This window comes from Eucyclogobius newberryi, unplaced genomic scaffold (genome assembly GCF_026437365.1).
Source record: "Eucyclogobius newberryi isolate DKJ021-1_F unplaced genomic scaffold, fEucNew1.0.hap1 SCAF_13, whole genome shotgun sequence".
Classification (NCBI taxonomy): domain Eukaryota; kingdom Metazoa; phylum Chordata; class Actinopteri; order Gobiiformes; family Gobiidae; genus Eucyclogobius; species Eucyclogobius newberryi.
Window position 1 is genome coordinate 32,792,311 of NW_027315757.1, and position 22,247 is coordinate 32,814,557.

Sequence of the window (22,247 nt, forward strand, 5' to 3'; positions counted from 1 at the left end):
TGTGAAAGCAAGAACCAGTCCAACCCGTCTGTGACTGAAGTGCGCTCTACACTGGCAACTTTAGACTCCACCTACCACCACAACCCTTTCTCCCAATGTTGAGCCTGAAACAACCTGCTGCTACCTGAGCTACAAAACTATACTGTTTAACTGCAATTAGCACAGCACAACAGGCAGATGTAACTCATAAAGCTTTAGGATAAATAGTAGAGATTAGCTAAGCGTTTGGGCGAGGAATGGAAGATGTTTATCTGTATTTAGTGGAAAAACTGGAAGGAATTTTCTCACAGTGTTGCCCCCTGTGGAGAAGTGGAGGTTATTATCTGCAAAGGTGATAGGAAACATGTGCAAAGTCTACACTAGTGGGCTTTAGGGACGTCAGGATAATTAGGTTAATCGATAAAAGTGATTCTTCGGGACAAATAAATAAATGCAATTTCATAAGCACATTTAAGTCATGACAATCATAATGATACTGCAAAGAAGTAAACCAAAATGTAAAGCACTTTTATCTGGCTGTTTTATGTTACGTCAACTTTATTTTGTCATTCAGAAAATTTTGATTTCATAAAGCTGAGCTCACACACCAGAGGAACAGATTTGACTGTCAAGGAATCATTAAACAGGAATAATTGTTAAATCACAGTGGGGGACGAAGTACAAAAATCTACTTCAGTTAAAGTTTTGAAACACCTGATTACAAATGTACCTGTAGAGTAAAATGATAATTGTATGTGCATATTTTGTTTGCTCAAAGCTGGCTCTGGACAGTCGGTAGTCTACATTTTTAGACTGAACTGAAAAGACCTTCTACTTTTCAGTCCAGTCTAAAAATGTAGACTGAACCCATTCTGCGCTCAACTGTAGTAAACGATACTACCAATTGTACTCAAGTACTTTGCACATCAATACAAAATAATATTACAACATTAGAAATTAGGAATTAGAACATTTAAATCCAAGGATGTAACACTTTGTTATTTGTACAAACGAAGGACAAGAAGTTTTGAGTAGAATTGAATCCAAATGTATTTAACGCTGATGTGAGAGAAACAAATACACTGTGTTCTGTTACTTTCAGAAATGGAGGGAAATAAACGCTGCAATGTGTTTTCCAGATGGTTCTGTTCAGCTGGACGGACTGAAAGTTTCCATCCCATTTTGTTTTTTGATCTTGGCAATGAAGAAAGAAAAGGGGAAAGCTGCCATAGCCTTCATTTTATAGAGTCCTTCTGTGAGCGCTTCTGGAATTTGACTCCTAAATATGAAAATAAAGATTCATCGCAACAGCGTCTGTCTTTGCCATTGCACTAAGGACAAATATGCTCATTTTTATGGTAAAAGTGTCCACTGGGTTGGCTGTTGCACTATCCATGTATTCGTTCATGTATATTGTTGTTGTTGTTGTTGTTGTTGTTTTATGGCGGTTGGCATCCGAGTGTTGCATTACCGCCAGACTTTATTCCTCAGACGTTTCGTAGTCCTCAGACTCTGTCGTAGTCCGTAAAAGTACTCCTCCCATCGCTTTGGCGTTACAAAGCCCATGAGGTCATGATGTGTTTTTGTGACATATTTGATTCCTTCTGCCTAGTCAAACAGGGCAAGGCGCTTTTAACTCAAGGTTTGATCCCAGGACTGGATGTGGCCTTTCCCCCTTTACAAAATATAGCTATTTTTCTAATTAGGGGTCTCATTTATACAAAAAACTCAAGCTAAAAGTGTGTGTGGGGACAAAATCCTAACTTCACGTATGCAGAAAAATATGATAAAAACCAGAGTTGCAGAGTTTGCAGACGCAACCGCACAATCTCAAGTCAAGTTGTCTCTTTATTTACCCCAAACTGGAAAAATGGAGAACCATTTTGGGCCGGGCGGTGCTGCGTTTGGCATGTTGGTTTTCCACACGTGGTAAACAATGTTGTTTCGACGTAACAACTCATAAAAGGACACGAAAAGTGATCTAAATTATGATTGAACGGCGGTTGGCATCCAATTGTTGCATTACCGCCAGACTTTATTCCTCAGACTTTTCGTAGTCCTCAGACTCTGTCGTAGTCCGTAAAAGTACTCCTTCCATTGTTACAAAGCCCATGAGGTCATGATATGTCTTTGTGACTAGAATAGTTGTTGTTGTTGTTTCAGAGACCGACCGGCTTTATTCCAGGGAGACTTTTCTTCTTCGGTCTTTTATGGTCAGATACTATTCTTTAGACTTCATTCTTTAGACTTTATTCTTAGACTTTATTCTTTAGACTTTATTCGCCGCCTTCTTCTTTGGTGCGTGAGTAGACACAACCAACAGTCCCACCGTCGAGTACAGCAATCGCCATAAAACACCACCAACAACAACAACAACAACAGCAATAAAGTGTTGTCTTTTTATGACGTGGCGATTCCAAAATTCTGATGGCCGTGGTAATTGGTACTGCGTGGACGTAACTGATACCGGACACCAACTGGTTACGTCAAAAACACTTATTTTGAAGGCAATTTCAGAAATACGAGTGGAAACATTTTGAAAAACATTTAGGGCATGAATCTAGAAGTATTTCCCCTTCTTTTCATCACTAGTCGGTGGTAAGTCGTTGAAGTTGAGAGTGGTTGCTCTCAGTGGCAGTACTAGTTCAGTTCTAGTTCAATTCAAAATGTTTGCCTCACTTTTATTTGATTTAATATGTCTGTTGCCTCAAGAGGAGTAACTCACCAGCAACTCTATCCGGGCCAAATGTAAAGCAAAAGGACGAAGATAATTTTCTACTTGTGTGTACAATATTGAGCCAATTTGTTTTGTGTTGAACAAGATCTTGTCTCATCCATTTACGACACTATCAACAAAACAAGACAAGTCCAGGTGTCGGACAATACACAAAAATACTGTACAATTCAAGAATACACAAGCTGTTAATATAATCCAAAGAACCAGCAGTGTGTGCCGTGAAACACACTTATGACTTGATGTTGTCTCACGTCACGTCCTGACATTCCTCAATTTCCTCGCTTTATCACATCGCCAAAAATACCCAACACATTACTAGAGCTAGAGAAGTAAAAAAACACCCCAAATGATTCCACTCTTATGAATTAAAATCACTTGACTTTAGGGGACAAGGCCACTGTAGTGCACAGACTTCAGCTGGGGGCCCGTGCGCCCTCTATCCACATGTCTTTCATTACAGCAGGGTGTGGAGGGTGTGGAGGGGTTATATCCAGCCTCGTGTCTATTTAAAGTCTACAGGAAGTCACAGCAAAGTTACACGATAATCTGTAAAAACATGTCAGGATTACGACACTTTCCCCACACCTGAACATGCCTCAACATCTGTCCTTTAGATTGAAACAAACAACGTATAGGTCAGTGGCTAAAATTAGATCAGGGACTTTCACTACAGGAAAACTCACCCACTTCCACTGAAACGAAAGCACCAAGACCTATTTAAGCAGCACACAATCTAAAGGAGAAACTGCAGCTGTCTCGGTCATAATTCTTATGATTGACCGGTATATTTTATTTTCTATTAGAGCTGGATTACCTGATTATCACTGTGGAAAGAGGAAGTATTAAATCTGTCTGACTAGTTCTCTCACAAACCCACAGCTTCTTCAGACAGGGTGGACCACCCAAGCACAGCCAATCAGAGCGCTGCATTCTGCTTTCACTTTGGGCTTGATGAGAAATACTTTATCAATACTGTACATGCAGACAGTGTCACAAAGTACTGCTTTATCAATATACAGTGAGTGAGTGAATGTGAGTGAGTGAGTGAGTGAGTGAGTGAGTGAGAATGAATGTGAGTGAGTGAATGTGAGCGAGCGAGCGAGCGAGCGTGACTGTGAGTGAGTGAGTGAGTGAGTGAGCGAGCGAGCATGAATGCGAGCGAGTGAGCGAGTGAGTGAGTGAGTGAGTGAGTGAGAATGAATGTGAGCGAGTGAGTGAATGTGAGCGAGCGAGCGAGCGTGCGTGACTGTGAGTGAGTGAGTGAGTGAGTATGAATGTGAGCGAGTGAGTGAGTGAGTGAGAATGAATGTGAGCGAGTGAGTGAGTGAGTGAGTGAGTGAGTGAGAATGAATGTGAGCGAGTGAGTGAGTGAGTGAGAATGAATGTGAGCGAGTGAGTGAGTGAGTGAGAATGAATGTGAGCGAGTGAGTGAGTGAGTGAGTGAGTGAGAATGAATGTGAGCGAGTGAGTGAGTGAGAATGAATGTGAGCGAATGAGTGAATGTGAGCGAGTGAATGTGAGCGAGCGAACGTGCGTGACTGTGAGTGAGTGAGTGAGCGAGTGAGTGAGTGAGAATGAATGTGAGCGAGTGAGTGAGAATGAATGTGAGCGAGTGAGTGAGTGAGAATGAATGTGAGCGAGTGAGTGAGTGAGAATGAATGTGAGCGAGTGAGTGAGTGAGAATGAATGTGAGCGAGTGAGTGAGTGAGTGAGAATGAATGTGAGCGAGTGAGTGAGTGAGTGAGTGAGAATGAATGTGAGCGAGTGAGTGAATGTGAGCGAGCGAGCGTGCGTGACTGTGAGTGAGTGAGTGAGCGAGTGAGTGAGTGAGAATGAATGTGAGCGAGTGAGTGAGTGAGAATGAATGTGAGCGAGTGAGTGAGTGAGAATGAATGTGAGCGAGTGAGTGAGTGAGTGAGAATGAATGTGAGCGAGTGAGTGAGTGAGAATGAATGTGAGCGAGTGGGTGAGTGAGAATGAATGTGAGCGAGTGAGTGAGTGAGTGAGTGAGTGAGAATGAATGTGAGCGAGTGAGTGAGTGAGTGAGTGAGTGAGAATGAATGTGAGCGAGTGAGTGAATGTGAGCGAGTGAATGTGAGCGAGCGAGCGTGCGTGACTGTGAGTGAGTGAGTGAGCGAGTGAGTGAGTGAGAATGAATGTGAGCGAGTGAGTGAGTGAGAATGAATGTGAGCGAGTGGGTGAGTGAGAATGAATGTGAGCGAGTGAGTGAGTGAGTGAGTGAGAATGAATGTGAGCGAGTGAGTGAGTGAGTGAGTGAGTGAGTGAGAATGAATGTGAGCGAGTGAGTGAATGTGAGCGAGTGAATGTGAGCGAGCGAGCGTGCGTGACTGTGAGTGAGTGAGTGAGCGAGTGAGTGAGTGAGAATGAATGTGAGCGAGTGAGTGAGTGAGAATGAATGTGAGCGAGTGAGTGAGTGAGAATGAATGTGAGCGAGCGAGTGAGTGAGTGAGTGAGAATGAATGTGAGCGAGTGAGTGAGTGAGAATGAATGTGAGCGAGCGAGTGAGCGAGTATGAATGTGAGCGAGTGAGTGAGTGTGAGCGAGTGAGTGAGCGAGCGAGCGAGTATGAATGTGAGCGAGTGAGTGAGTGAGTGAGCGAGCGAGCATGAATGTGAGCGAGTGAGCGAGTGAGTGAGTGAGCGAGCGAGCATGAATGTGAGCGAGTGAGCGAGTGAGTGAGTGAGTGAGCGAGCGAGCATGAATGTGAGCGAGTGAGTGAGTGAGTGAGCGAGCGAGTATGAATGTGAGCGAGTGAGCGAGTGAGTGAGTGAGTGAGTGAGAATGAATGTGAGTGAGTGAATGTGAGCGAGCGAGCGAGCGAGCGTGACTGTGAGTGAGTGAGTGAGTGAGCGAGCGAGCATGAATGCGAGCGAGTGAGCGAGTGAGTGAGTGAGAATGAATGTGAGCGAGTGAGTGAATGTGAGCGAGCGAGCGAGCGTGCGTGACTGTGAGTGAGTGAGTGAGTGAGAATGAATGTGAGCGAGTGAGTGAGTGAGTGAGAATGAATGTGAGCGAGTGAGTGAGTGAGTGAGAATGAATGTGAGCGAGTGAGTGAGTGAGTGAGTGAGTGAGAATGAATGTGAGCGAGTGAGTGAGTGAGTGAGTGAGAATGAATGTGAGCGAGTGAGTGAGTGAGTGAGTGAGTGAGTGAGAATGAATGTGAGCGAGTGAGTGAGAATGAATGTGAGCGAGTGAGTGAGTGAGTGAGAATGAATGTGAGCGAGTGAGTGAGTGAGTGAGTGAGTGAGAATGAATGTGAGCGAGTGAGTGAGTGAGTGAGTGAGTGAGTGAGAATGAATGTGAGCGAGTGAGTGAGAATGAATGTGAGCGAGTGAGTGAGTGAGTGAGAATGAATGTGAGCGAGTGAGTGAGTGAGTGAGTGAGTGAGAATGAATGTGAGCGAGTGAGTGAGTGAGTGAGAATGAATGTGAGCGAGTGAGTGAGTGAGTGAGTGAGTGAGTGAGTGAGAATGAATGTGAGCGAGTGAGTGAGTGAGAAAGAATGTGAGCGAATGAGTGAATGTGAGCGAGTGAATGTGAGCGAGCGAGCGTGCGTGACTGTGAGTGAGTGAGTGAGCGAGTGAGTGAGTGAGAATGAATGTGAGCGAGTGAGTGAGTGAGAATGAATGTGAGCGAGTGAGTGAGTGAGAATGAATGTGAGCGAGTGAGTGAGTGAGAATGAATGTGAGCGAGTGAGTGAGTGAGTGAGAATGAATGTGAGCGAGTGAGTGAGTGAGTGAGTGAGTGAGTGAGAATGAATGTGAGCGAGTGAGTGAATGTGAGCGAGCGAGCGTGCGTGACTGTGAGTGAGTGAGTGAGCGAGTGAGTGAGTGAGAATGAATGTGAGCGAGTGAGTGAGTGAGAATGAATGTGAGCGAGTGAGTGAGTGAGAATGAATGTGAGCGAGTGAGTGAGTGAGTGAGAATGAATGTGAGCGAGTGAGTGAGTGAGAATGAATGTGAGCGAGTGGGTGAGTGAGAATGAATGTGAGCGAGTGAGTGAGTGAGTGAGTGAGAATGAATGTGAGCGAGTGAGTGAGTGAGTGAGTGAGTGAGAATGAATGTGAGCGAGTGAGTGAATGTGAGCGAGTGAATGTGAGCGAGCGAGCGTGCGTGACTGTGAGTGAGTGAGTGAGCGAGTGAGTGAGTGAGAATGAATGTGAGCGAGTGAGTGAGTGAGAATGAATGTGAGCGAGTGAGTGAGTGAGAATGAATGTGAGCGAGCGAGTGAGTGAGTGAGAATGAATGTGAGCGAGTGAGTGAGTGAGTGAGAATGAATGTGAGCGAGCGAGTGAGCGAGTATGAATGTGAGCGAGTGAGTGAGTGTGAGCGAGTGAGTGAGCGAGCGAGCGAGTATGAATGTGAGCGAGTGAGTGAGTGAGTGAGCGAGCGAGCATGAATGTGAGCGAGTGAGCGAGTGAGTGAGTGAGTGAGCGAGCGAGCATGAATGTGAGCGAGTGAGCGAGTGAGTGAGCGAGCGAGCATGAATGTGAGCGAGTGAGTGAGTGAGTGAGCGAGCGAGTATGAATGTGAGCGAGTGAGCGAGTGAGTGAGTGAGTGAGTGAGAATGAATGTGAGTGAGTGAATGTGAGCGAGCGAGCGAGCGAGCGTGACTGTGAGTGAGTGAGTGAGTGAGCGAGCGAGCATGAATGCGAGCGAGTGAGCGAGTGAGTGAGTGAGAATGAATGTGAGCGAGTGAGTGAATGTGAGCGAGCGAGCGAGCGTGCGTGACTGTGAGTGAGTGAGTGAGTGAGAATGAATGTGAGCGAGTGAGTGAGTGAGTGAGAATGAATGTGAGCGAGTGAGTGAGTGAGTGAGTGAGAATGAATGTGAGCGAGTGAGTGAGTGAGTGAGTGAGAATGAATGTGAGCGAGTGAGTGAGTGAGTGAGTGAGTGAGTGAGTGAGTGAGAATGAATGTGAGCGAGTGAGTGAGAATGAATGTGAGCGAGTGAGTGAGTGAGAATGAATGTGAGCGAATGAGTGAATGTGAGCGAGTGAATGTGAGCGAGCGAGCGTGCGTGACTGTGAGTGAGTGAGTGAGCGAGTGAGTGAGTGAGAATGAATGTGAGCGAGTGAGTGAGTGAGAATGAATGTGAGCGAGTGAGTGAGTGAGAATGAATGTGAGCGAGTGAGTGAGTGAGTGAGTGAGTGAGAATGAATGTGAGCGAGTGAGTGAATGTGAGCGAGTGAATGTGAGCGAGCGAGCGTGCGTGACTGTGAGTGAGTGAGTGAGCAAGTGAGTGAGTGAGTGAGAATGAATGTGAGTGAGTGAGTGAGTGAGTGAGAATGAATGTGAGCGAGCGAGTGAGCGAGTATGAATGTGAGCGAGTGAGTGAGTGTGAGCGAGTGAGTGAGCGAGCGAGCGAGTATGAATGTGAGCGAGTGAGTGAGCGAGCGAGCATGAATGTGAGCGAGTGAGCGAGTGAGTGAGTGAGTGAGCGAGCGAGCATGAATGTGAGCGAGTGAGCGAGTGAGTGAGTGAGTGAGCGAGCGAGCATGAATGTGAGCGAGTGAGTGAGTGAGTGAGAATGAATGTGAGCGAGTGAGTGAGTGAGAATGAATGTGAGCGAGTGGGTGAGTGAGAATGAATGTGAGCGAGTGAGTGAGTGAGTGAGTGAGTGAGAATGAATGTGAGCGAGTGAGTGAGTGAGTGAGTGAGTGAGAATGAATGTGAGCGAGTGAGTGAATGTGAGCGAGTGAATGTGAGCGAGCGAGCGTGCGTGACTGTGAGTGAGTGAGTGAGCGAGTGAGTGAGTGAGAATGAATGTGAGCGAGTGAGTGAGTGAGAATGAATGTGAGCGAGTGGGTGAGTGAGAATGAATGTGAGCGAGTGAGTGAGTGAGTGAGTGAGAATGAATGTGAGCGAGTGAGTGAGTGAGTGAGTGAGTGAGTGAGAATGAATGTGAGCGAGTGAGTGAATGTGAGCGAGTGAATGTGAGCGAGCGAGCGTGCGTGACTGTGAGTGAGTGAGTGAGCGAGTGAGTGAGTGAGAATGAATGTGAGCGAGTGAGTGAGTGAGAATGAATGTGAGCGAGTGAGTGAGTGAGAATGAATGTGAGCGAGCGAGTGAGTGAGAATGAATGTGAGCGAGCGAGTGAGTGAGTGAGTGAGAATGAATGTGAGCGAGTGAGTGAGTGAGAATGAATGTGAGCGAGCGAGTGAGCGAGTATGAATGTGAGCGAGTGAGTGAGTGTGAGCGAGTGAGTGAGCGAGCGAGCGAGTATGAATGTGAGCGAGTGAGTGAGTGAGTGAGCGAGCGAGCATGAATGTGAGCGAGTGAGCGAGTGAGTGAGTGAGCGAGCGAGCATGAATGTGAGCGAGTGAGCGAGTGAGTGAGTGAGTGAGCGAGCGAGCATGAATGTGAGCGAGTGAGTGAGTGAGTGAGCGAGCGAGTATGAATGTGAGCGAGTGAGCGAGTGAGTGAGTGAGTGAGTGAGAATGAATGTGAGTGAGTGAATGTGAGCGAGCGAGCGAGCGAGCGTGACTGTGAGTGAGTGAGTGAGTGAGCGAGCGAGCATGAATGCGAGCGAGTGAGCGAGTGAGTGAGTGAGAATGAATGTGAGCGAGTGAGTGAATGTGAGCGAGCGAGCGAGCGTGCGTGACTGTGAGTGAGTGAGTGAGTGAGAATGAATGTGAGCGAGTGAGTGAGTGAGTGAGAATGAATGTGAGCGAGTGAGTGAGTGAGTGAGAATGAATGTGAGCGAGTGAGTGAGTGAGTGAGTGAGTGAGAATGAATGTGAGCGAGTGAGTGAGTGAGTGAGTGAGAATGAATGTGAGCGAGTGAGTGAGTGAGTGAGTGAGTGAGTGAGAATGAATGTGAGCGAGTGAGTGAGAATGAATGTGAGCGAGTGAGTGAGTGAGTGAGAATGAATGTGAGCGAGTGAGTGAGTGAGTGAGTGAGAATGAATGTGAGCGAGTGAGTGAGTGAGTGAGTGAGTGAGTGAGAATGAATGTGAGCGAGTGAGTGAGAATGAATGTGAGCGAGTGAGTGAGTGAGTGAGAATGAATGTGAGCGAGTGAGTGAGTGAGTGAGTGAGTGAGAATGAATGTGAGCGAGTGAGTGAGTGAGTGAGAATGAATGTGAGCGAGTGAGTGAGTGAGTGAGTGAGTGAGTGAGTGAGAATGAATGTGAGCGAGTGAGTGAGTGAGAAAGAATGTGAGCGAATGAGTGAATGTGAGCGAGTGAATGTGAGCGAGCGAGCGTGCGTGACTGTGAGTGAGTGAGTGAGCGAGTGAGTGAGTGAGAATGAATGTGAGCGAGTGAGTGAGTGAGAATGAATGTGAGCGAGTGAGTGAGTGAGAATGAATGTGAGCGAGTGAGTGAGTGAGAATGAATGTGAGCGAGTGAGTGAGTGAGTGAGAATGAATGTGAGCGAGTGAGTGAGTGAGTGAGTGAGTGAGTGAGAATGAATGTGAGCGAGTGAGTGAATGTGAGCGAGCGAGCGTGCGTGACTGTGAGTGAGTGAGTGAGCGAGTGAGTGAGTGAGAATGAATGTGAGCGAGTGAGTGAGTGAGAATGAATGTGAGCGAGTGAGTGAGTGAGAATGAATGTGAGCGAGTGAGTGAGTGAGTGAGAATGAATGTGAGCGAGTGAGTGAGTGAGAATGAATGTGAGCGAGTGGGTGAGTGAGAATGAATGTGAGCGAGTGAGTGAGTGAGTGAGTGAGAATGAATGTGAGCGAGTGAGTGAGTGAGTGAGTGAGTGAGAATGAATGTGAGCGAGTGAGTGAATGTGAGCGAGTGAATGTGAGCGAGCGAGCGTGCGTGACTGTGAGTGAGTGAGTGAGCGAGTGAGTGAGTGAGAATGAATGTGAGCGAGTGAGTGAGTGAGAATGAATGTGAGCGAGTGAGTGAGTGAGAATGAATGTGAGCGAGCGAGTGAGTGAGTGAGAATGAATGTGAGCGAGTGAGTGAGTGAGTGAGAATGAATGTGAGCGAGCGAGTGAGCGAGTATGAATGTGAGCGAGTGAGTGAGTGTGAGCGAGTGAGTGAGCGAGCGAGCGAGTATGAATGTGAGCGAGTGAGTGAGTGAGTGAGCGAGCGAGCATGAATGTGAGCGAGTGAGCGAGTGAGTGAGTGAGTGAGCGAGCGAGCATGAATGTGAGCGAGTGAGCGAGTGAGTGAGCGAGCGAGCATGAATGTGAGCGAGTGAGTGAGTGAGTGAGCGAGCGAGTATGAATGTGAGCGAGTGAGCGAGTGAGTGAGTGAGTGAGTGAGAATGAATGTGAGTGAGTGAATGTGAGCGAGCGAGCGAGCGAGCGTGACTGTGAGTGAGTGAGTGAGTGAGCGAGCGAGCATGAATGCGAGCGAGTGAGCGAGTGAGTGAGTGAGAATGAATGTGAGCGAGTGAGTGAATGTGAGCGAGCGAGCGAGCGTGCGTGACTGTGAGTGAGTGAGTGAGTGAGAATGAATGTGAGCGAGTGAGTGAGTGAGTGAGAATGAATGTGAGCGAGTGAGTGAGTGAGTGAGTGAGAATGAATGTGAGCGAGTGAGTGAGTGAGTGAGTGAGAATGAATGTGAGCGAGTGAGTGAGTGAGTGAGTGAGTGAGTGAGTGAGTGAGAATGAATGTGAGCGAGTGAGTGAGAATGAATGTGAGCGAGTGAGTGAGTGAGAATGAATGTGAGCGAATGAGTGAATGTGAGCGAGTGAATGTGAGCGAGCGAGCGTGCGTGACTGTGAGTGAGTGAGTGAGCGAGTGAGTGAGTGAGAATGAATGTGAGCGAGTGAGTGAGTGAGAATGAATGTGAGCGAGTGAGTGAGTGAGAATGAATGTGAGCGAGTGAGTGAGTGAGTGAGTGAGTGAGAATGAATGTGAGCGAGTGAGTGAATGTGAGCGAGTGAATGTGAGCGAGCGAGCGTGCGTGACTGTGAGTGAGTGAGTGAGCAAGTGAGTGAGTGAGTGAGAATGAATGTGAGTGAGTGAGTGAGTGAGAATGAATGTGAGCGAGCGAGTGAGCGAGTATGAATGTGAGCGAGTGAGTGAGTGTGAGCGAGTGAGTGAGCGAGCGAGCGAGTATGAATGTGAGCGAGTGAGTGAGCGAGCGAGCATGAATGTGAGCGAGTGAGCGAGTGAGTGAGTGAGTGAGCGAGCGAGCATGAATGTGAGCGAGTGAGCGAGTGAGTGAGTGAGTGAGCGAGCGAGCATGAATGTGAGCGAGTGAGTGAGTGAGTGAGCGAGCGAGTATGAATGTGAGCGAGTGAGTGAGTGAGTGAGTGAGAATGAATGTGAGTGAGTGAATGTGAGCGAGCGAGCGAGCGAGCGTGACTGTGAGTGAGTGAGTGAGTGAGCGAGCGAGCATGAATGCGAGCGAGTGAGCGAGTGAGTGAGTGAGAATGAATGTGAGCGAGTGAGTGAATGTGAGCGAGCGAGCGAGCGTGCGTGACTGTGAGTGAGTGAGTGAGTGAGAATGAATGTGAGCGAGTGAGTGAGTGAGTGAGAATGAATGTGAGCGAGTGAGTGAGTGAGTGAGAATGAATGTGAGCGAGTGAGTGAGTGAGTGAGTGAGAATGAATGTGAGCGAGTGAGTGAGTGAGTGAGTGAGAATGAATGTGAGCGAGTGAGTGAGTGAGTGAGTGAGTGAGTGAGAATGAATGTGAGCGAGTGAGTGAGAATGAATGTGAGCGAGTGAGTGAGTGAGAATGAATGTGAGCGAATGAGTGAATGTGAGCGAGTGAATGTGAGCGAGCGAGCGTGCGTGACTGTGAGTGAGTGAGTGAGCGAGTGAGTGAGTGAGAATGAATGTGAGCGAGTGAGTGAGTGAGAATGAATGTGAGCGAGTGAGTGAGTGAGAATGAATGTGAGCGAGTGAGTGAGTGAGTGAGTGAGTGAGAATGAATGTGAGCGAGTGAGTGAGTGAGTGAGTGAGAATGAATGTGAGCGAGTGAGTGAATGTGAGCGAGTGAATGTGAGCGAGCGAGCGTGCGTGACTGTGAGTGAGTGAGTGAGCGAGTGAGTGAGTGAGTGAGAATGAATGTGAGCGAGTGAGTGAGTGAGTGAGAATGAATGTGAGCGAGCGAGTGAGCGAGTATGAATGTGAGCGAGTGAGTGAGTGTGAGCGAGTGAGTGAGCGAGCGAGCGAGTATGAATGTGAGCGAGTGAGTGAGTGAGTGAGCGAGCGAGCATGAATGTGAGCGAGTGAGCGAGTGAGTGAGTGAGTGAGCGAGCGAGCATGAATGTGAGCGAGTGAGCGAGTGAGTGAGTGAGTGAGCGAGCGAGCATGAATGTGAGCGAGTGAGTGAGTGAGTGAGCGAGCGAGTATGAATGTGAGCGAGTGAGCGAGTGAGTGAGTGAGTGAGTGAGAATGAATGTGAGTGAGTGAATGTGAGCGAGCGAGCGAGCGAGCGTGACTGTGAGTGAGTGAGTGAGTGAGCGAGCGAGCATGAATGCGAGCGAGTGAGCGAGTGAGTGAGTGAGAATGAATGTGAGCGAGTGAGTGAATGTGAGCGAGCGAGCGAGCGTGCGTGACTGTGAGTGAGTGAGTGAGTGAGAATGAATGTGAGCGAGTGAGTGAGTGAGTGAGAATGAATGTGAGCGAGTGAGTGAGTGAGTGAGTGAGTGAGAATGAATGTGAGCGAGTGAGTGAGTGAGTGAGTGAGAATGAATGTGAGCGAGTGAGTGAGTGAGTGAGTGAGTGAGAATGAATGTGAGCGAGTGAGTGAGTGAGTGAGTGAGTGAGTGAGTGAGAATGAATGTGAGCGAGTGAGTGAGAATGAATGTGAGCGAGTGAGTGAGTGAGAATGAATGTGAGCGAATGAGTGAATGTGAGCGAGTGAATGTGAGCGAGCGAGCGTGCGTGACTGTGAGTGAGTGAGTGAGCGAGTGAGTGAATGAGAATGAATGTGAGCGAGTGAGTGAGTGAGAATGAATGTGAGCGAGTGAGTGAGTGAGTGAGTGAGAATGAATGTGAGCGAGTGAGTGAGTGAGTGAGTGAGTGAGAATGAATGTGAGCGAGTGAGTGAATGTGAGCGAGTGAATGTGAGCGAGCGAGCGTGCGTGACTGTGAGTGAGTGAGTGAGCGAGTGAGTGAGTGAGAATGAATGTGAGCGAGTGAGTGAGTGAGAATGAATGTGAGCGAGTGAGTGAGTGAGAATGAATGTGAGCGAGCGAGTGAGTGAGTGAGAATGAATGTGAGCGAGTGAGTGAGTGAGAATGAATGTGAGCGAGTGAGTGAGTGAGAATGAATGTGAGCGAGTGAGTGAGTGAGAATGAATGTGAGCGAGTGAGTGAGTGAGTGAGAATGAATGTGAGCGAGTGAGTGAGTGAGTGAGAATGAATGTGAGCGAGCGAGTGAGCGAGTATGAATATGAGCGAGTGAGTGAGTGTGAGCGAGTGAGTGAGCGAGCGAGCGAGTATGAATGTGAGCGAGTGAGTGAGTGAGTGAGCGAGCGAGCATGAATGTGAGCGAGTGAGCGAGTGAGTGAGTGAGCGAGCGAGCATGAATGTGAGCGAGTGAGCGAGTGAGTGAGTGAGTGAGCGAGCGAGCATGAATGTGAGCGAGTGAGTGAGTGAGCGAGCGAGTATGAATGTGAGCGAGTGAGCGAGTGAGTGAGTGAGCGAGCATGAATGTGAGCGAGTGAGTGAGTGAGTGAGTGAGCGAGCGAGCGAGCGAGTATGAATGTGAGCGAGTGAGCGAGTGAGTGAGTGAGAGAGCGAGTATGAATGTGAGCGAGTGAGTGAGTGAGTGAGTGAGCGAGCGAGTATGAATGTGAGTGAGTGAGTGAGCGAGCGAGTATGAATGTGAGCGAGTGAGTGAGTGAGTGAGTGAGCGAGCGAGTATGAATGTGAGCGAGTGAGCGAGTGAGTGAGTGAGTGAGTGAGTGAGCGAGTATGAACGTGAGTGAGTGAGTGAGTGAGTGAGTGAGTGAGCGAGCGAGCGAGCGAGTATGAATGTGAGCGAGTGAGTGAGTGAGTGAGCGAGTATGAACGTGAGCGAGTGAGTGAGTGAGTGAGTGAGTGAGTGAGTGAGCGAGCGAGCGAGTATGAACGTGAGTGAGTGAGTGAGTGAGTGAGTGAGTGAGTGAGTGAGTGAGCGAGCGAGCGAGTATGAACGTGAGTGAGTGAGTGAGTGAGTGAGCGAGCGAGCTAGTATGAATGTGAGCGAGTGAGTGAGTGAGTGAGTGAGTGATGCTGGCGAAAATTCCAATATATATGATGTATTTGGAGGTGATCAGACGATTATTAGTCAGCAGCACATCCCATAAAGTATATTATTAATGTGTCACAATTTTGATCATAAGGAAAATAACAGTTTCCATAAATATAGAGTTCTGATATAGATCCAAATCGTTCTAAAACTATAACCTATAGAAGGATGGGTCAAATGCAGAGGACAAATTTCCCTACGGGGACGATAGCGCGTAACTTAAACTTAACCTATTGGCACAAATACAGTGGTCAAACTCACAGAATGGAGAAACCAGCTACGTCAATATAATACTTTATGACGTCAACCTACACGTTACAGCGAGGTATGTGGGCATCAGGGCCAAATAAGCCTGAGTTTTTATACATCAACCTTGAGTTTGTGAGATTTCTCGACAGCATCTTGTCCATTGGATCATTAAATTCCACCGCCTGTAACTAGCAGAGCAGAAGGCTGAGGATTTGACAGCCGAAAACCCTCTGCATATCTCCTCTTGTCAGAAGCACATTTCCCTTCGCTTATTAGCCTCACCGCACTCTGAGACGTTGGCACGCACTTGACAGTTCGCTAAGTCACATGACCTTGTTTTCATAGCACCAAGCTCTTTTCTTTTTGTCAAAACGGATGAGGAAAAAAAGCACGTCGCCTTCAGCTGAATAAGAAATAGCAGTTTTGAACCTTGTACTCCTCTAAAAACAGCTTCTAATTACATGTAATGTGCTCTGGGCATGGCCGAACTTTACTGCCTCTTGTCCTGTCATTTGGGGGTTTTCTGGTGGCAAATGACTTCAACATGGGCTGAGTCAGTCTCATCTGACATGGAAAGGAAAGTTATAATGACAACCAGATGCTAAATTAAAACTTGCTTATCTCGTGAAACAGAAGAGTCAGTTTGGTTTTGCATTAATATGAGCAGAAATCTCACGCTTCACAAGAAAAGGCCATGAATCTTCTCTCATTTGGTGACTTGCTTGTGCTTGTGCAGAGAAGGCATTAGTCATGATGGGTTGAGGCATTGTGGTGATGAGAAAACAAAAACACACACTAAAGCTTTACTGTAAAACAAGCACACAAGTCATTCTGAGAGATTTCTGACACAACAACAAACAGAAGAATGTGCACATAACTGATGTAAATAAGAGCGTTTACTTACCATTCGTATTATTTAGTCTTATGCTAGCTATTTTTACTTTACTTTATTATTATTTACTTTATTTTATTATTATTTTATTTTTATTTTTTTCCTCCATTCCCTATTAATATATAAGGAGTTTTGTTAATAAGAGTTTTTTGTTTTGTTTACAAGAGTTCGTCTATTAATTTTTCAAACTTCCTACAAGTTATCTGTCCTTTTCCTCTGTATCTACTGCGTTGCAACACCGAAATTTCCCCATGTGTGGACAATAAAGGAACATCTTATCTTATATCTTATCTTAATTGTATTAAAAACAAATTCTCTCAAAATGTTCAGTTCAGCACAGGCTCTTGAGCTGTGTTAGAGCAGACTGGACTGGAGAAGGTGATAATAATGAGGCATGTGAACGAGCAGCTGGAGGACAGCTCCTGTGTCCTTCCATACCACTCTGAGGAATGTAGCAGCCACTGGACATTGTCCCAGAGACAATAACAGGGCATTTACTTTGTAACTACACAAAGCTACAAGCCAAAATATATGTGGCCACGTTGTGTGTTCTCACGTATCCCAACCCCAGGGGAGCATGCAAACTATAACACTGTCTCATGAGGGACAGTGCTATAGTATGCATGCTCCCTCTGAGGTTGACTTGCACGAGCCAAACCGTTTGAAGTAACGAAGTAACGCGTTTAAGAGAAAATGAAACACCCCCGAGTCCAACCAGCTGGAGCCTGAATGGTTTTGTGTTGCAGAGTCAGTGTTGTCCCGGGACAAATGAACTGGCGCATGCTGTGGGGGGTTTAAATAATTACCAAATTTGAGTTTCCCCTTCTCGGGCTCCATGGTTTGAGAGTTCTCCTTCTTCTCCATCAGCGGCTCACATGTGTCGGCCGCTCACCATTTCTCTCACTGCGTCGATGGAGCGTCGCTGGTCGCCGTTAGAAACACTTTAGAGAAGTCGCTCCAAAAATCTGAGACTGCCCTGGTAACATAACGAGAGGTAACTTCGAGGAGACGCGGGACCAATCAGCGCGCAGAGAGGTTTGACGGACAGAAGGCTGGGCCAATGGCTGACCAGAAGGAAGGCGGTCTCATGGTGGGAGTAGCGCCGTTAACTTGTGAGAGGCAATTACACCAGATCTATCCACGGTCACAATGATGTGTCATTATGTGAGCATGTGGCCTTATGACAATACAACAAACCAACAATAGACTCATTCTAAAATACAATGTTGGCTTCAGGGCAGGTTGTTGGTCCTGAATTTGCCCAAATGATAAAAGGCAGAACTTTTCCCCGCAATCCTAAGTAAATCTACCTCTATAATCTGAATAACAAATGCACTGTGACAATGACTTAAAATCTATGCTATAAGTTTGGTATTTCAATTTAAACCTCTTAAAAGCTGAGGGCCTATTTTTCCAAAAACACCTGAAAAAATGAGCCGCGTTTAAAGCTCAAGCTGAACCCTCTGCGCTGCCTTTGTGAAGCTGGGACTCTGTAGTTTTGGACTCTGATGTCTGTTTTACTCTAATCATAAGTAGAAACAAGCTGTGCATAGAGGAAACAAGACTTTAAATCCCACCTAGTTTTTCTTTGTTAAATATTTGAACGAGTAAAGCTGGTTCCTGGAGGTAGGGTCTGATTTACTTTATTTTTTAGCATTGATTGGGTTTTGACAGTGACGCTGTCGCTGGTGAAACGTTAGATAAACTCACATTTATTTAGTTTTTGGCCTTTGTGTTTCGTATGCATGACGTGATGACGTCAGCAGTGTTTTGACGTAACATTCGCACATGTTGCTAAGTCACCCGGAAGTGGCGCAGAACTCTAGCTCTGGACAAGGACCCGCGGGACATTACGCACTAGTTACATACTTAAAACAACTGTCAGTGAGACTTTTATTGTTCTTTGTTTTAGTCTGTCCTTGTATGTGATGGAGTCGTTATTGACAACTCGACATACGCGAGCTAATAGTGCTAAGAGCTACTGTTACACAAGTTAGCCGCATTAGCTTAGCATGAAGTGGATCTGTTTGTTTTGGTTGCGTTTGTTATTTTTTTTGTGGTGCTGGATATTTCATTTATTTCACTAACTGTGCGCATTGGAGAGATTTTATAGAAAACAAAAACGTGTGACGTTACTCTGAACATACAGCACGTTACTGTAACTTATGCCTTAGTTAACTCTGGTTTTGTGTGATTTGAGTCCAGCTCCATCATGGCCTTGAGAGGTGTGTGTCGGCTCCTGCTGAACCCTCACAGATGTGCTCTGGTCTCTGCTTCAAGAGCCCAAGGAACTGCTTCACCTGCCATACAAGGTGAGTCAAATAATAAAGCCTAGCAGTAGGCTTAGGTGTGTTAATGAGGGACTTGTCTTTTTTAAATGTTTATGAAAAGCTTATTCTGCCTCCCTCATGGTCTCTGTCCACAGAGTCTCTGGAAAAAAAGTCCAAATCACGTATGTGCTTTCTTTTATTTGTTGTTGGACACAATATTTATCCCCAGATCGTCTCCTCCAAGTTTAATAATGTACATCTTATTCAACAGCCAAAGTCCAGTTTAACTGGCAAGATCCTCTGGACCTGGATGGTCAGCTGACCGAGGAGGAGATTATGATCCGAGACTCTTTCCGCACATATTGCCAAGAGAAACTCATGCCGCGGATCATAATGGCAAACAGAAATGAAGGTATAGTAAGTCAACATGCTCGGTTGTTATTATTTTTGAAATGAGACGTATTTAATTTCCATTAGCAACCATTATTGAGTCAGCAAATATTACAGTTCTGTAGTTGTGGACATAGTGCCAGTAACTTGAACCAGGCACATATTAAACCTTTGAGGAAATCCTTCCTGTGGTTGGTTACCACATATCCTCAGGGATTTGCCACTGTTATTCACAAATATAAAAATATAGATAAAGACTAAAGTCAGTTGTTGCATTAACGCATTGTAGTTTCTCCTTTTTAGTGTTTCACAGAGAAATTGTGTCAGAAATGGGAGAGATGGGCGTCCTCGGTCCAACTATTAAAGGTCAGTTACAACAAATGTTTACTTAGTTGTTATTTTGCCCAGATAGTCCCAAGTCGCAGACATTTCGTTAAAAAAAACATGTTCTTATTCAAAATATGAATCTTATTCTATGACACGTTTTACATAGTTATTTTTTCTTCTCTGTGGCTGTTGAAAGGTTATGGTTGTGCTGGCACTAGTTATGTGGCCTATGGCCTGATCGCCAGAGAAGTGGAGAGCGTAGACAGCGGTTATCGATCAGTCATGAGTGTCCAGTCGTCTCTCGTCATGCACCCTATTTATGCCTACGGCACAGAGGAGCAGAGGCAGAAATACTTGCCAAAACTGGGTATGAAATATTAAAAATGTAATTTTAATCCAATGCATTTTTTATCTGTATTGACATTTATCTGTGTTGCCTCCAGCTGCTGGAGAGATTCTGGGCTGTTTTGGTCTGACAGAGCCTAATCATGGCAGTGATCCCAGCAGCATGGAAACCAGAGCTAAATACAACCCATCCAGCCGTACTTACTCTCTGACCGGCTCCAAGACCTGGTGGGTAGCAAAGAAATCTGTGTCACGTCTGTGGGCCAGATTGAGCACCCTCGTGCCTGATTTAGACCAAATAGATACAAAGCATTTCCATTACATTTGCAAATTCCATTGGTAACTTCTTATGGCCACAATGTTTCTTTCTGTTTGACAAAAATGTAGTTTGGAAAGTTTTTTATCAATTAGCATTATACAAATTATATCACATTTCTATGATTCTGCTTTCTTAAATAAACTTCCATAAAGCACAATGTCCTAATAAATACATTAGGACAGCTGTGTCAAAGAACTATCAAAGGGTAAAGTTAAGTATATAATGTTCATCAGTCTCAATGAACCAGTTAACGTAGTTTTATCTAAACTGTAGCGTAGCCCAGACTTGCTTTTAGTCAGAACGGTGTTGACAGGTGTTGACAGGTGTTGTTGCAGTGTAAACCGTCTTGTATATTAAGTTTCTATGACTTCAACAGTCCACTAGATGGCGCCGCTGTTCACATCAAGAAACAGGATTACTTAGAATAATCAGATATCCCACTAATTGATTTTTTTGTGTGTTGTAACACGCACAAGAGAAATCTGATCATCAAAAAAACCTGGTGTCATTTGTCAGTTAGTTTAGAGTAACTGTTGTATTTCATTTTAAAATTACATAAACATTTTCCTTCATTTGGTCTTTGCCACACTAGTTTGCCCTTTTATTGCATTACACAGGTGTGAATAGTGTGAATAATCAGACGATTCACATCTGAAGATCCCATAAATGTGATAATCAGACATTTGTAAACATAGCCAATGATGAATGAATCAGATGAAGTGAAAGGTTTTAAATACAGAACGTTTACTGCAATTTAAAATATGAATTACAAATATGTACATTTAGTAACCAGACTTAATGTTGTACAAATTAGGATGTATTATGACTTTGTATCTTGAATATTGCCTTTTCCCACTTCAGGATCACCAACTCCCCTGTGGCTGACATGGCAGTGGTCTGGGCCAAGTGTGACGATGGAAAGATTCGAGGGTTCATTCTGGAGCGAGGGATGAAGGGCCTGTCCACTCCAAAGATTGAGGGGAAGTTCTCCCTGAGAGCATCAGCCACAGGGATGATCCTCATGGACGAGGTGGAAGTGCCTGAGGAAAACCTGCTTCCAAACATCTCTGGTCTGGGGGTAAGAACGCAAACTGTTTTAAAAATCACTTTGCTGTTGAATACGTCCTAAGTTTTCCTTTTTGTCAGGGTCCTTTTGGCTGCCTGAACAATGCTCGATATGGGATTGCGTGGGGCGCGCTCGGGGCTGCAGAGTTCTGCTTCCACGCAGCTCGGCAGTACACACTTGACCGGTCAGACTTCTTATCTTTATGTAACAATTAAATACATTGAAGTTGTTTTATTTTAAATAATCTACTGGTCAACAGAATCCAGTTTGGTGTTCCGCTGGCAAGGAATCAGCTCATGCAGAAGAAGATGGCCGACATGCTCACAGAAATCTCTATTGGCCTTCAGTCCTGTGTGCAGCTAGGACGACTCATCGATGCCAAAAAGTAACTTTACTCAATACAAATTGTTGTAATTATTTAAACACAAGATATAAAATATATTAAGAGAAGGAAACTAGTGTTTGAGCATGAAATGAGGAGGACATTTATGGATTGAAAGATTGCATGGAAGTCACATTTGAATAGACCCGTGCATCACAACATCAGGAAAAGACTCATCTGACTGTTTTTTAGGGCAGCTCCCGAAATGATCTCCATGTTGAAGAGAAACAGCTGCGGTAAAGCGTTGGACATCGCCCGACAGGCCCGCGACATGCTGGGAGGAAACGGCATCGCAGACGAGTACCACATCATCCGCCACGTCATGAACCTGGAAGCCGTCAACACCTACGAAGGTGAGAACCCCTCAGCACACAGCACCGACCCTCACCAGCAGGTTACATAAGCACTGTTCCATTTGTTTCATCGAAATGGAAGTGGAGTAATCCATTAGTAATCTGTCTCCTTAATGCACCTGTTTGTTTGAGTTAATCTGGCTCCTCTCGTGCCTCAGGTACTCATGACATCCACGCTCTGATCCTGGGCAGAGCCATCACCGGTCTGCAGTCCTTCACTGTGGACAAGTAGATCCAGACAGCGCGAGGACTGAAGTGAATTACATGTAGACTTTACAATATAAAGAGGGATATTTTTCTACTATCAATAGTTTGTAAACTACTTGTATAGAAACAGCTTGAGAACGCTTTTGGGTTTCAGGATAATATAGAACAAAGTGGACTGGCCATCTTCTTCAATCTAATGTTGTTATTCAGTGCAATAAAACTGTAACATCTTGTGTTTTGCGAGATTCTTTTGAAACATTATCAATATGCAAGATTAGTCACTGTAAAAATTCAAGAAAGGTCAATGTTACTGTTATGCTGTGGATAATTTATTTAATTGCCGTGTCAATTTAAAATAAATACATCAAACACTACTTTTTTGTCCTTTTATCCATTACAAATATATTGGAATATGGATTTTGCTGATAATGTATTTAAGTGCACAAGCTCTAAATTAGACTGATTTTAAAGATCGAATGGCTGCAAGTTCCCTGCCACTGATGTACCTATTCTTGAGTGGTTATTGTTTTAATACTTTGTTCTAAGTAGGGCTGCAACTATTTATTG

General features: G+C 45.5%; 1 protein-coding gene across 3 annotated transcripts; it reads left to right on the forward strand.

The window, feature by feature from the left end:
- The first annotated feature begins 17,786 nt into the window (after nt 1-17,786).
- Nucleotides 17,787-21,851, forward strand: LOC140358647 (glutaryl-CoA dehydrogenase, mitochondrial-like). 3 transcript variants are annotated; one of them, XM_072443640.1, is made up of 12 exons: nt 17,787-17,901; nt 18,222-18,333; nt 18,447-18,473; nt 18,563-18,703; nt 18,985-19,047; nt 19,205-19,375; nt 19,452-19,581; nt 20,534-20,750; nt 20,819-20,922; nt 20,998-21,123; nt 21,313-21,473; nt 21,632-21,851. In XM_072443640.1, exons 2-12 carry the CDS (start codon nt 18,234-18,236, stop codon nt 21,703-21,705), a joined length of 1,314 nt encoding a protein of 437 aa, XP_072299741.1. In that variant the 5' UTR covers nt 17,787-17,901; nt 18,222-18,233; the 3' UTR covers nt 21,706-21,851. The 3 variants fall into 3 exon arrangements, with proteins under 3 accessions (XP_072299741.1, XP_072299740.1, XP_072299738.1); XM_072443639.1 differs by having other exon boundaries at nt 17,789-17,901; nt 18,227-18,333; XM_072443637.1 differs by having other exon boundaries at nt 17,801-17,905.
- The last annotated feature ends 396 nt before the right edge of the window (nt 21,852-22,247 follow it).

Bases quoted from the DNA above. Each gene is read 5' to 3' on its own strand.
- LOC140358647 (XM_072443637.1), top strand. From the start codon at position 17,810: ATGTTGCTAAGTCACCCGGAAGTGGCGCAGAACTCTAGCTCTGGACAA. The intron at 20,751-20,818 runs GTAAGAACGCAA...CCTTTTTGTCAG, and splicing joins CAAACATCTCTGGTCTGGGG to GGTCCTTTTGGCTGCCTGAA. The intron at 21,124-21,312 runs GTAACTTTACTC...ACTGTTTTTTAG, and splicing joins CGACTCATCGATGCCAAAAA to GGCAGCTCCCGAAATGATCT.